At 47.4% G+C, this 15,145-nt stretch overlaps 1 protein-coding gene across 6 annotated transcripts in view; it reads left to right on the top strand.

The window, feature by feature from the left end:
• Nucleotides 1-15,145, top strand: part of LOC147104527 (oxysterol-binding protein 2-like) — a 461,946-nt gene that overhangs the window by 427,121 nt on the left and 19,680 nt on the right. For all 6 annotated transcript variants that reach the window (XM_085961904.1, XM_085961902.1, XM_085961900.1 and 3 more), the window contains one exon: nt 7,863-7,983. In XM_085961904.1, the coding sequence (XP_085818030.1) occupies nt 7,863-7,983 (121 nt within the window). The remainder of the gene's footprint in view (nt 1-7,862; nt 7,984-15,145) is intronic.

Raw genomic sequence — 15,145 nt, 5'->3', positions numbered from 1 at the left:
TGAGACCCACACTCCCATCACCCTGTCCTCACCCTCACTGAGACCCACACTCCCTCGCCCTGTCCTCACCCTCACTGAGACCCACACTCCCTCGCCCTGTCCCCACCCTCACTGAGACCCACACTCCCATCACCCTGTCCTCACCCTCACTGAGACCCACACTCCCTCGCCCTGTCCTCACCCTCACTGAGACCCACACTCCCTCGCCCTGTCCCCACCCTCCCTGAGTCCCACACTCCCATCGCCCTGTCCTCACCCTCAGACCCACACTCCCATCGCCCTGTCCTCACCCTCACTGAGACCCACACTCCCATCGCCCTGTCCTCACCCTCACTGAGACCCACACTCCCATCGCCCTGTCCTCACTCTCCGAGTCCCACACTCCCATCGCCCTGTCCTCACCCTCAGACCCACACTCCCATCGCCCTGTCCTCACCCTCAGACCCACACTCCCATCGCCCTGTCCTCACCCTCACTGAGACCCACACTCCCATCGCCCTGTCCTCACCCTCACTGAGACCCACACTCCCATCGCCCTGTCCTCACTCTCCGAGTCCCACACTCCCATCGCCCTGTCCTCACCCTCAGACCCACACTCCCATCGCCCTGTCCTCACCCTCAGACCCACACTCCCATCGCCCTGTCCTCACACTTGGAGACCAACACTCCCATCACCCTGTCCTCACCCTCAGAGACCCACACTCCCATCGCCCTGTCCTCACTCTCCCTGAGTCCCACACTCCCATCGTCCTGTCCTCACTCTCCGAGTCCCACACTCCCATCGCCCTGTCCTCACCCTCAGACCCACACTCCCATCGCCCTGTCCCCACCCTCACTGAGACCCACACTCCCATCACCCTGTCCTCCCCCTCACTGAGACCCACACTCCCATCGCCCTGTCCTCACTCTCCCTGAGTCCCACACTCCCATCACCCTGTCCTCACTCTCCCTGAGTCCCACACTCCCATCGCCCTGTCCTCACCCCCTCAGAGACCCACACTCCCATCGCCCTGTCCCCACTCTCCGAGTCCCACACTCCCATCGCCCTGTCCTCACTCTCCCCGAGTCTCCCACACCCATCATCCCTGCCGCATCTTCTAAAATTGGATTTCTCCCTCTCCTCGCTCCCTCTGCTCCACCACTAATGGCCACTTATTCACCTACTACATTCCTGATCTTGGAATTCTCTACCCATTTTCCTCCATCATTCAAAACCTCCTCAGAACCCTTTTCTTCAACCTTAATTAGGTTGTCCATCCGCGCCTCTCCATTGCCCTCTTTTTCTCTATACTTGGTACTCCCCATTGTTGTACTTTCCTCCTTGTGGTAAAGTGCTCTGAGATGTCTTCCTGCCTGTGAGGAATGTTATATGAAAGCAAGTTGTTGTTGTTATCTATCTTCCTCTTAAATGTCCCGATTGCCTTGGCTTTAGTAGCTACTTGCAATAATGCATTCCATGTTCTAATAATCCTTTACATACAAAAATTGCTGCTAACCCCCTGCATTATGCTTATAGTACTCACCCCTCCCTATCTCTGTAACCTTCCTCCAGCCCTACAACCCTCGGAGATCTCTGCACTCCTCCAATTCTGGCCTCTTGCACATCCCTGATTTTCACCACTCCACCATTGGTGGCCGTACCTTCAGCTACCTGGGCCCTGGGCTCTGGAGTTCCCTCCCTAAACTTCTCCGCTTCTCTATCTCTCCTCCTTTAAGACGCTCCTTAAAACCTACCTCTTTTTCACCTGTCCTAATATCTCCTTACGTGGCTCAATGTCAAATTTTGTTTGATAACACTCCTGTGAAGTGTCTTGGGACTTTTTATGACATTAAAGGTGCTATATAAATACAAGTTGTTGTTGTGCTGCCTGTCCATGTGCCAAGAATAGCCTGGTCTCTGCTGGTTGTGGGGGCCTGCACGTCCTGAGCTGCTCCCCCTGTCACTAGTCCACAGACACAGCTCAGGAACTGGCAGTGACTGCGTTTCGGCCTGCCTGCTGCTGTAGGAGGCCAAGTCCTGATTGTGGCCACCGATCTCTGTAAACAGGGAAAATTGCAGTGTGATGAGGTCTCTGATCCCGAATGGCGATTGTAACTCACCTATTTCCAATGTATGAAACTGGGCTTTATCAGGTCTGGGACTGTGATACCTCCCCTGCTGAGGCCACTATTGTTGCATGCTCATCAAAGGCACTCTTTGGCGCAGGAACCCTTGCTGCACAACAGCACCCAACTGGCTGAGGAAATACAAGAACGACTTGAAAAATGCAGGCTGTTTTCATTAGGACAGAGGAGATTACAGGGTGATTTGATAGAGATGTTTCAGACTATGAAGGGTTGGAACAGAGTAGATGTTTCCAGTGATTAAGAGGGGACATGGATATGATTAAATGTAAGAGATTTAGGACCGAGAGCAGGAGCAAATTTTTTACACAAAGGATTGTGAGGCTGTGGAAAGCACTGCTGGAGTTACAACAATAACAACGTGCATTTATGTAGCACCTTTAACGCAAGGTGCTGAAGCAGAGAGCGTGTCATTATTTAAGAATAGGTTAGATAGGTGGTTGAAGGAAAGGGTAATAGAGATATGGGAACAGGGTAGGCACGTCGGATTAGGACGACTGCCCGTCTGGAGGATGAACACCAACCCGCACTGGTTGGGCCTAACGTCCTGTTGCCATGTTGTAATTTCGATGTAATTCTATGAAGAGGTTTAGGGGTGGCGTTCCATCGTGTAGGGCCAAGGCAGCTGTAGGCTCTGCACCAATGGACGAGTGGGAAGAAATGGGATGCACAGGTGTCCAGAGTCAGAGGAGCATAGGGCACGGGCTGGGACGGAGGGCCAGAGGAGGTAGCAGAGGTTGGGTCGGGTGAGCTCTGTTTCCGTTTCCTAATTTTGACGTAATTCTACGATTCAGCAGAATTGTTACGGGTATGTTCTGATCAGACACTCGGTTGTATGTCTGACCTCACACTACTGGGTTAAATATTACTGTTGGAGAGCTTCAGACAGAATCAAGGTCTACATAGAATTTACAGGACAGAAACAGGCCACTCGGCCCAACTAGTCTATGCCGGTGTTTATGCTCCACATGAGCCTCCTCCCACCCCTCTTCGTCCGACCGTATCTGCATATTCTTCTATTCCTTTCTCCTGAATTCCCTTCCTCTTGCGATCTACAGACATTTAAAAATCAAACTTGGTGTCACTGAATTGCTACATCTCTCCTGCTCATTCAACCCTTTAACTATAGGCTGGACCCTTCACCTGAATTTTATAAAGTTATTATTCTTGGCTCAGTTGCTAACACTGTTTCCTATGAACCAGAAAAGCGTGGGTTCAGGATCCACTCCAGGATTTGAGTAGATAATCTAGGCTGACACTCCAGAGAAATGCTTCATTGTTTGGAAGTGCCACACTTCGACCCAGATGTTAAACTGAGGCCCCAGCTACCTGTTCCAGTGAGTCAGGTGGATATCAAGTATCCATGCCTTTGTCACCTCTAGATTGACTATTCCAAAGCATTCCTGGCTGGCCTCTCACATTCTACCCTACATAAACTTGAGGTCATCCAAAACTCTGCTGCCCGTGTCCTAACTCGCACCAAGTCCCGTTCACCCATCACCCCTGAGCTCACTGACCTACATTGGCTCCTGCTTAAGCAACGCCTAGATTTCAAAATTCTCATCCTTGTTTTCAAATCCCTCCATGGCCTCACCCCTCCCTATCTCTGTAATCTCCTCCAGCCCCACAACTCCACCTTCCCCCCCCCCCCCCCGAGATATCTGCGCTTCTCTAATTCTGTCCTCTTGAGCATCCCTGATTATAATCGCTCAACCATTGGCGACTGTGCCTTCTGTTGCCTAGGCCCTAAGCTCTGGAATTCCCTGCCTAAACCTCTCTGCCTCTCTACCTCTCTTTCCTCCTTTAAGATGCTCCTGCAAACCTACCTCTTTGACCAAGCTTCTGGTCACCTGCCCTAATTTCTCCTTATGTGGCTTGGTGTCAAATTTTTTGTCTTTTTAATAATCCTGTAAAGCACCTTGGGACGTTTTACTACGTTAAAGGTGCTATATAAATACAAGTTGTTGTTGTATTCACAGAAGGGCCGGACATTCTCATGGTGTCTTGGCCAACATTCCTCCCAACAACTTGCACCACCAAAAACCGATTAAACCTCCATTCATTGCATTGCTGTTTGTGGGATTTTGCTGTGTGAAAAATAGCTGCCACATTTACCTTGAAGGGATAATTACTAGTCCTAGCCCCTTTAGGGCTACCCCGGATCAGGTGTATTTCTCAAGACGATCACTTTCAACTAAAGTTTGAGGTAGCCGAATCCTAAAGACGCTTAATTGGGTCTAAAGGTCCGGACTATCTCTCCCTAAAGGAAAGGAACAACCCGAGAATGTTACCGTCCTCCAGATAGCACTTTTAATAAGTTTAGCTAGACTGTAACGTTCCAGATATTATGAGGGTCTGGAAAACTCCCTCAGAATTCTGCAACTCCTCACCAAAGAGTGTACAGAGATTGAGTTCATGAGTTTTTGATACAGAAGTCTTATGTGAGACAATTCTAAAAAGATATAGATTTATTAAAGAACCGACATGTAATTTACAGTTGATGAGTCAATCGCAACATTAACAGTTCCAAAAAGAGAAAACTTACAATCGTATTAACAGAGAATCTTACTTTTAAATCTTAACTTCACTACAGTATTACAGTTCTTAGCGTTCTACAGGATATCCACCAAAATCAAATACCTTTGATCCCCGAGGCACAAAGAGTTGGAGACTTACAGAGCTGCCTCTGAAGCCGAGAATCATGTTGCTCAATTAAAGCGAGTCTGTTATCCCATTTGAGAGTTCAATATTTATACCTTTTTCCAGTGGTATTTCCTTTAAGGTTTTCTGCTGATGCAAGCTAATTATCTCTTGTCATTTTTCTGCCGACCTCTGCAATTCTTACTGCCACCACAGCCAGACTCATGTCTCATCTCTAGGTGTTCTAAGTTTACCATTTAAAAACAGTGTGATGGCAGGTGTTCCTTACTTTGTCATCTTTACGAGGGCAGATGTTCCTTATCTTTTGTGCTTCTTTACAACGTGTAAATTAGAACACCTTATCCATGGTGAACCATTGTTTTTGTTCCCAAAAGTCAGCCTGTCGGAGCCCTTCACCTTCTGTTTCAATAAGGTTATTTATTCAGGGTCAACAACTATCTTATCTCAATAGCCAGAATGTTTTCACAGCTATTTCAGAGTTAGGTTTCTAAATTTCCAAACCCAGTTTGTCATGTGTTAATAAAGCCAGAATATTTTCATAAGATGGTGTATTTTTCTGAATAGTTTCTACGGCTCATTCCTTCACAACCTATGTAACAACAGCCAATTATTCCAATGTAATTCATTGCATATGAAGCATTTTGGGATGTTTGAGAGATGTGATGAGGTGAATTCTAGCATTGTAAGAAAAAACTTGATTACAAATCAGTTCTGTGATTCTGAATGCAGACTCTAAGTACAAGCAATGCTTTCGATATCAACTTATCCAGTCTCTGAAATTCTCTCGAGAGAAGGAGACAGACCTTTTCCTGAAAGTCTTTGGACTTTCTTGTTTAACTTTTATTTTAAAATTTTTGTGTTCATCAAAGTTGAGGGAAGTTACTGCTGGGATATGAGAGACTTCCCATTTCAAGCACACAGTGCCAGCATCAGACACTCCCAGAGCAGTTATAACATGGATAGATACAGAAAAAAAGCTCCCTCTAATCAGTCCTACCCTCAGAAGGCTACCCCCTGCCATGCCATTGAAACATTTCTTTCTGTTCCCCACATCAGCCATCCTCTGGTCTCTGTGTGACTTTGTGAAGCTGTGCTAAATCTTGGGGCAATTTTGTGCTGTTGGTCCATACCCACTAGGATCTATATTGGGCCTGCCCAAGTTTATTTCACATATGGGATCCTTATGGCCAGTATACAGCTGGGATATTCATCCCATCAATTTCTGCTAGAATTGAACTCAGACTCGAAGTAAAAGGACAGTGACTAACCCACTGCACCGCCCAGTGGGAGACTTGGGGTTAGATTTTCCAAGCATTGATAAAGGGATAATCGATAAATCTAGCTCATAGTCCCACCAGTTACTAAATGACCAAAATAACTGGACTGTTCCAATTATTAATTGACCCAGTTATAACATTATTACACACATCAGCAGTGCTTAGAAGGTTTCTAGACTCTGAGGATTAAGAAACGGATGTTGCATGTTCCCTACTGTACCATTACACCGAAGATTGCAATCTGGAATCTTTATATATCTATAAATAAGACCCTATTAGAGGCGTCGATAATTACTGTCACTAATGACTATAGCTAATGAATGTGCATCTTGGAGTACTCTAAATGTGTGTTCATGCATAAATTCGAATATATTAGGAAAAAGGTTCCTTTCTGCTATTTTCTCCATTGGGTTATTTTATCTTACCATACCTTAAAATACAAAGACATTTCCAGTCATCTAACTCTAACCCCATGTATGTCAGAATATCTCACTCACCAACTAGCCCAGGGATGAGTTATTTCCAGCTTCATACTTTATTTCTCAGAATGGATCTCCCCAGCTTGTGAGTATTATCAACATGTTTAACCTCTATTCCTTCAGGGTACCTTTCACTCCTCCAGTCCTTTAGTGTCCGTATCCATCAAACTCCAGTCACTCTGTATGTCTATCCCTCCAGCTCCAATTCTTCGCTGTGTTGATCCCATCTAGCTCTAATCCCTCTCTGATTCTCTCCCTCCATCTCCAATCCCTCAGTCTGTCTCTCCCTCCATCTCTAATCCCTCAGTCTCTCTCCCTCCATCTCCAATCCCTCAGTCTGTCTCTCCCTCCATCTCTAATCCCTCAGTCTCTCTCCCTCCATCTCCAATCCCTCAGTCTGTTTCTCCCTCCAGCTCCAATCCCTCAGTCTGTCTCTCCCTCCATCTCCAATCCCTCAGTCTGTCTCTCTCCCTCCATCTCCAATCCCTCAGCCTGTCTCTCCCTCCAGCTCCAATCCCTCAGCCTGTCTCTCCCTCAATCTCCGATCCCTTGGGTTCTCGGTCCTTCCATCCCAAATGCTTCATTGTTTCTTTCTCCACTTTCTTGCTGCCCCTGATCTGTTGTAGCTGTGTTCCAAGAGTATATTTGTTGTCTCTGGTTAAAGTACCATGAGCCATTTAGATGAATTCAGTAAAGCCTAAACCTCGATGAAATTAGTTCAACCCATCCACAAGGTGGAAGCACAGAACTATCCACAATCCAAAAAATGGGTGGTCTTCTAAAATTAGAGAACGGGGCCGGAGATGAGGCTTTACTGTGCATCAAAGTCGTGCTGTACCTGACCTGGAAGTGCTTGATCCTGAGGCTTGGTATAAAATTGGATGTGTTCCATTCCTGAGCACTGACATCCCACACCACAAAGATCCTACTTGCCGAAATCCAAGTTACTTTAAGATCTATGGGGGGTCATTTTAACCAAACTTGCCGGGCAGGAATCCCGCGGGATCGAGTGGAACGCCGGTTTTACACCGCGACCAATATTACGCTCCACCGATTTCAACAGAGCGTAAAATCAGGACGGGGTATAAAACCAGCGTTGCCCCGATCCCGTCAGTTTCCCAACCGGCGGGTTGGATTAAAATTGGCCCCTATTTTTCAGCCATGTAGCCGTATCAGAGGGTGTATACTGCTCTACTGTCAGTGCCAGTCGAGTGCCCCGTGTTACAATCCCCGTGGCGGTGTAACTCTCAACAACCTTCTTCCGTTACTGTTGCACATCCTGCTGACCTGACCTGCTTGAATGTCTGTCTCCTGTTTGCAGGTGAGCCATCATCCGCCCGCTGCGGCCCACCACGTCTATTCTAAGTACGGCTGGACCCTGTGGCAGGAAATCACCATCGCCAGCAAATTCCGTGGGAAGTACCTCTCCATCATGCCGCTAGGTAAGGGTCTCACAGCCCAGCCCGCAGTATTCCTGCAACTGGGGCTAATGGGATCACTAACCGCATTCTTCACAGTAACAACAGAGCACAATAGAGTCCAGTCCCCCTCAGCAGCACAGCGCAAGGCTCCATTACACTAAGCCTCTGTTTTTGACTGGGTTTTGCTGAGGTTCAGCTCTTCCGCCAGGAGAGTCAGCAAGTGTCTCCCCTTTGGAGGCAGTGTGGTTATGGGTTTGGCATTCCCACTGTGATAGGCAGTGTTTGTTGGCATGTATCAGTCAAGTGTTGAAATTTCCCATTAAATTATTACATTTCTATCACCTTCAAGGAATTTTTTGCCGTGCTCAGTTCCCGCAACAGCCTGCTCGAGAAAACTCAGCTCTTGGAACACACAAAAAATTGGACAGTTGGTGTAAAGGGATAGTCATGCAATTATTAAAATACCCTCTGAATCACTAGGCATCCATCGCTGACTTCAGTTTCCATCCTCTGAACAAGATCATCATCTACCATTTTCTGGCAGTCAACATGGGGTCCCAGTATCAAACCCATCTTCCCCTCACCACCCATCATTTCAGCCTGTTCTTGCCCCATGGAACTGATCTTCCTATCTCGACTCTTTTTTTCTTCTCTTGTCCAGTCTCTTCCCACCGACATCCGCGACTCTTCCAACGCCCTCCACCACTTTAACAGTTTACAGTTTCCCGGCCCCAACCATCTCTTTTCACCATGGACATCCAATCCCTCTACACCTCCATCCACCAGCAGGATGGCCTGAGGGTGCTCCGCTTCTTCCTTGAACAGAGGCCCAACCAGTCCCCATCCACCACCACCACCCTCTTCCGCCTGGCTGAGCTTGTTCTCACATTGAACGACTTCTCCTTTGACTCCACTCACTTCCTCCAAATAAAAGGTGTTGTTATGGGAACCCGCATGGTTCCTAGCTATGCTTGCCTTTTCGTGGGATATGCAGAGCATTTTTTGTTTCAGTCCTACTCGGGTCCCTCCCTCACCTCTTTTTCCGGTACATTGATGACTGTATCGGTGCTGTTTCCTGCTCTCGCCCCAAACTGGAAAATGTCATTCACTTTGTTTCCAATTTCCACCCTTCCCTCACCTTCACATGGTCCATCTCCGACTCTTCCCTTCCCTTCCTCGACTTCTCTCTCCATTTCTGGGGATAGGCTATTGACCAACATCCACTATAAGCCCATTGACTCCCACAGCTACCTTGACTACACTTCCTCCCACCCTGCTTTCTGTAAGGACTCTATTCCATTCTCCCAGTTTCTCCGTCTCTGTCACGTCTGTTCTGACGATGCCACCTTCCATACTAGTGCTTCCGATATATCCTCCTTTCTCCTCAACCGAGGATTCCCCTCTACCGTGGTTGACAGGGCTCTCGACCGTGTCCATTCCATTTCCCACACTTCTGCTCCTACCTCTTCCCCTCCCTCCCAGAACCACGATAGGGTTCCCCTTGTCCTCACCTTTCACCCCACCAGCCTCCACATTCAACTGATCATCCTCTGCCATTTCCGCCACCTCCAGTGTGATCCCACCACCAAAAACGTCTTCCCCTCCCCTTTCAGAATTCTGAAGGGACCACTCCCTCCGCGACACCCTGGTCCACTCCTCAATCACCCCCGCCCCTTCCTGCAGCATCTTCCCGTGCAGGCGCAGGAGATGCAACACCTGCCCTTTTACCTCCTCCCTTCCCACCATCCAGGGCCCCAAACACTCCTTCCAGGTGAAACAGCGATTTACTTGTACTTCTTGCAACCTAGTATACTGTATTCGCTGCTCACGATGCGGTCTCCTCTACACTGGGGAGGCCAAACGCAGATTGGGTGACCGCTTTGCAGAACACCTCCGTTCAGTCCGTAAGGGTGACCCTGAGCTTCCGGTCACCTGTCACTTTAATTGTCCGCTCCACTCACTCTGACCTCTCTGTCCTCAGCTCCCTACACTGTTCCAATGAAGGTCAACATAAGCTCGAGGAACAGACATCATTTTTTGATTAGGCACTTTACAGCCTTCTGGACTCAACATTGAGTTCAACAATTTCAGACAATAACCTCTGCCCCCATTTTTTGGACTACAGCTGTTGATGATTCTGCTGATCCCATTTACACCTCTTCTAGACCCATCTTTAGTTTCTTCACTTGTCCCATTACCATCTCCTTTTGCCTTGTACAATCATCCCTTTTGTCATTTAATCTCTCCTACCTTCCACCCTATTACGGAGCTTCCCTTTTGTTCTTTCCTCCCCTCCCCCTTTCCCTGTCCCTACACTTGCTTAAAACCTGTTAAAGTTCCAGTTCTGACAAAAGGACATCGACCTGAAACCTGTTTCTCTCTCCACAGATGCTGCCTGACCTGCTGAATATTTCCAACATTTGCTGTTTTTATTTCAGATTTCCAGCATCCGCAGTATTTTGTTTTTTTATTCCCCTCGCCCTCTGTGCTCTCCAGAGGGATTGCTATCTCCACAAAGCTCTTGTTCACTCCTCCATTTGCCCACTCACTTTCCCCTGAAACCATAGCACATGGAAACCTGTCTCTTCATTTCTTCCCACCTTGTCATCAGGGCTCCAAAAAATTTTTCCATGCGAGACAATGATTTAGTATAACTCCGGTCTCGCACACTCCCGGTCTCGCACACTCCCGGTCTCGCACACTCCCGGTTTCACATACCGCATGCATTGGAGAAATACAGATTGGACAACCTCTTTGCCAAAAATCTTGCTTTTAAAAACAAGCAGGATGCAGATCTCCCTGCGGAGCACAGAATTACCCGAAGTGTCTCCTATTCCTCCCGGGCACTCTTCAGTCCTTTGAACTGAGCATTGACTTTAGCAACATCAGGCATTAACTGTTCACTCCCTCCACATTCCCGAACAGACTTCACTCCCTCCACATTCCCGAACAGACTCCACTCCCTCCACATTCCCGAACAGACTCCGCTCCCTCCACATTCCCGAACAGACTCCACTCCCTCCACATTCCCGAACAGACTCCGCTCCCTCCACATTCCCGAACAGACTCCACTCCCTCCACATTCCCGAACAGACTCCACTCCCTCCACATTCCCAAATGATGAAAACAGAAAGTTGCAGATGTTGAAAACTGGAAGTAAAAGCAAAAAACCCCGGCAATACACAGCGTATCCATTAATACCTGAAAGAGGAACAAAAGCAGAATAGTGCGGATGCTGGAAATCTGAAATAAGGGCAGAAAATGCTAGAGAAATACAGCAGGTCCGGCAGCATCTGTGGAGAGAGAAACAGAGTCCGGTCAATATTTTGAGTGAAGACCAGAACTCGGACCCAATTTCTGTTGAAGATTCCAGCTGACAGATTAACGGTGCATTTCCAGCATTTCTTGTTGTATTTTCCATGTTCCTGCCAGATTATCCCACTATCATTCACACTCCTTCCATTTTGAACTCATTTCTGACTCGCCCTCTGTCTTTCCCAAAGCCTTCGTGTTTTAAATGGGCCGGATTTTGCAGTCAGCGGCGAACCGCCCCATTCATTACATGGACTTTCTGTGGGCACTTGCACTGGAAGTTCCTCTCAATCAACCGTCGCAAAAGCACAGCACCCTCAACAGGGCAACTTGGACCTGTGTGAACAGGCCAAGCAACTCTGCACCTCCTTAACCAATCAGATTGAAGAATCGTTAATGAGCAGGAAGTCTCAGCTAGAATAGTGAATTCAATGTCAAATCAGGTACAGAAAGTGAAATAGAGAGGGAAAGAAAGAAAGAGATAAAAGAGACGGAATGAAAAGTTTAAAAAAAAAAAAAAAATTATTTCAGTTATTTGTTTTTAATTTCCAATAATTAAAATCTGAAGGAGTGAGACTCCACACTTGTAAAAGTTCATTTTCAGTGCCAGAGAGGTTGCTTGGCAGTAATTGAGACGCTGTTAAAAGGGTCCTTGTACAAGAATGGACGAGCCCTAACTTTTTATTGGCCCTGTGTTTTTGCCTCTCCCAGGGGATGACATGCCTGCGGGATGGTGAGGAGGGGGGGTAGAAAAGTGTTAAATCCGTGAATGATTGAGACACGAACTAGCAGGAGTGAAAACAAACAGATCTTTACTGGTGAAAGGCAATAACGAAACTAAACAACAGAGGCTCTCTAGCGCCTTTTATACAGGGGTGGTCACTGCCGGTACTGCAGTCTGAGACCAGCTATTCCTCTTAAAGGTACATACACAACAATTCCTCCCCTTTTAGATAAACAGTACATAACATTCATTTAACAACTAATGATAACGAATTACAATCACAATTACTGTTGCTAGATACATTGGTTAAGTTTAAGCAATTATAAGTTCAGTCCTTGAGGAGGCTTCCTGATTCTGTCTGGATAACACCTCTTTGGGGTATCAGGTTCTTCTGGCAATGTTGAGTCGGAATCAATGTCGTTGTTTGGTTCATCTTCCAATATTACCGGTTCTGCGGTAGCTGCAATTGGAACGTCGATTTCATTACCAGGTGTATCAGATCGTGGTGTGGAGTTGACGTTTTCCAGTGACTCTAGAATCTGGTCAGCATGGCGTCTTACAATGCTCTCCCCAACGTCCACGGTATACATGAGAGGTCCTTGTCGTGTACAAATCGTTCCTGGCTGCCATTTCTCAGTGCGGTAGTCCCGGGCCAAAACTGGTTGACCTATCTTAAAACTCCTGGTCGGCCTTTCATTCATATTCTGAAACTGCCTGTTCTCCACATCTCTTTGGACGTTTGGCTTAACCAAATCCAAGCGGCATCGTAGTCTTCGATTGAAGAACATCATGGCTGGAGTTTGGTTGGTAACCGCATGTGTCGCATTCCGGTAGGCAAACAAGAAGTTATCCACCTTGTGTTGTAGGGGTATATCTTCATTACACATTGCCTTGATAGCCTTCTTGAATGTTTGGACAAACCTCTCGGCCAATCCATTAGTGGCTGGATGATATGGGGAAGATGTGTAATGCTTAACACCATTGTTCTTTAAGAACCTCCGGAACTCTTCAGACACAAACTGTGGTCCATTGTCAGAGCAAATCTGTTCAGGCAGCCCATTCCTGGCGAATATGGTTCGTAAAACTGTGATCGTTTTTTCCGTGGTGGTTGAGGACATTTTTATTACCTCTGGCCACTTTGAATGTGCATCCACCGCAATTAAAAACATCGAGTCCATGAAGGGACCAGCAAAATCAATGTGCACCCTTTGCCATGGAGATGAGGGCCACTCCCATGGATGCAGAGGAGCTTGTGGTGGGGCGTTTTGGACCTTCTGGCATCCTGCACAGCTCTTGGTCATCTCTTCGATTTCTCTATCGATTCCTGGCCACCACACAAACACTCTGGCTAAGCTCTTCATTTTTACCCCACCCAGATGACCCTCATGAAGCTCATTGAGCACTCTATCTGTCAACTTAGGTGGAATTACTACTCTGGATCCACACATCAAGGTTCCTCTGCACACTGACAGCTGTTCTCTTCTCGGCAAGAATGCTGGCAGCAGTGGTTCGCCATGTGCTGGCCATCCCTTCACCGTTAAATCATAGACCCGTGATAGTGTCGGGTCATTCCGTGTTTCCTTTTCTATGTTTGCATTCGTCACAGGGAGACATTCGACTATGGTCGAGTGGAATAACTCCATTGGATCCACTGCAAGGTCTTCTTCTTCCACCGTCGGCAGCGGTAGACGTGACAATCCATCAGCATTCCCATGCTGTTTAGTTCCTTTGTACTCGATGTCATATTGGTGTGCCCCTAGGAAAAGGGACCATCTCTGCAGCTGTTGTGCTGTCATTATCGGTACGCCCTTCTGAGGGTTGAAAATGGAGACAAGAGGTTGATGATCGGTTAGTAGAGTAAATTTTTGACCGTGCAGATAGTGATTGAACTTCTTCACCCCCCACACTAGGCTGAGGGCCTCTCTGTCAATCTGGGCGTAGTTACGCTCGGCAGACGTTAACGAGCATGACGCAAAAGCTATCGGCCTCTCCAAACCATCAAGGAATTTATGTGACAGTACCGCCCCAATGCCGTAGGGAGACGCATCACACGCCAGCCTGATTGGCAGTGCTGGGTTGTAGTGAGCCAATACTTCCTTTGAAGTGATTAAGTCCTTACTCTTCTGAAAAGCACGCTTACAATCATCGCTCCATTTCCATGCTACCCCCGTTCGTAGCAGGGCGTTCAGTGGGTGCAGAATTGTCGACAAATTCGGCAAAAACTTATGATAGTAATTCACCAACCCGAGGAATGACCTCAGTTGCGACACATTTTCAGGCGCTGGGGCCTTAACAACCGCTTCAATTTTGTCAGGGGACTTATGTAACCCCTCTTCATCAATCACGTGGCCACAATACGATATCTGTTTCGTTAAAAATTCGCACTTGGGGCGGTTGGCTCGCAGCCCATGTTCCCGTAGTCTAGTGAGCACCTGTTCTAGGTTGTTAAGGTGTTCACTGTCATCTTCACCTGTCACTAGGATGTCGTCCAAGTAACACTGAGTCCCCAGAATCCCTTGCAGGACTTGTTCCATCGCTCTTTGCCATATCGCCGGAGCCGATGCTACTCCGAATACCAATCGATGATACTGGTAAAGACCTTTGTGAGTGTTTATCGTGAGGTACTTCCTAGAGGACTCTTCAACCTCCATCTGCAAATATGCTTGTGCTAGGTCAATTTTTGTAAAACGCTTCCCTCCAGACAGCGAGGCGAAGATGTCTTCTATCCTTGGAAGAGGATATTGTACTGTGCGAAGGACAGGGTTCACCGTCACTTTGAAATCCCCACAGATGCGAATCTTCCTTGGCTCTCCGGACTTATTGGTTAACGTTTTCTTCATGACAGGAACGATGGGTGTCGCCCACTCGCTCCAGTCGACCTTAGACAACACGCCCGCCTTCTCCAGATTCTCCAGCTCTGCCTCGACGGCTGGGCGAATTGCATATGGTACCGGTCTCGCTTTGAAAAACTTGGGAACTGCATTCTCTTCTATTTTTATCGAGGTGGTTACGCCTTTAAGCGTGCCCAGTTCTTGTTGAAATACCTCTTTGGCGTTAGTTAAGATTGTTGACAATCGTCCAGGAGTGACGTCTTCATCTTTTTTACCGTCCACCGTCATTGCATGAATGGAATGCCAATCTAAGTTT

Source organism: Somniosus microcephalus, chromosome 19 (genome assembly GCF_052327205.1).
Source record: "Somniosus microcephalus isolate GS21.2 chromosome 19, FLI_Smic_1.0, whole genome shotgun sequence".
NCBI lineage: Eukaryota > Metazoa > Chordata > Chondrichthyes > Squaliformes > Somniosidae > Somniosus > Somniosus microcephalus.
This window is presented reverse-complemented; position numbering and strand designations above follow the sequence as displayed.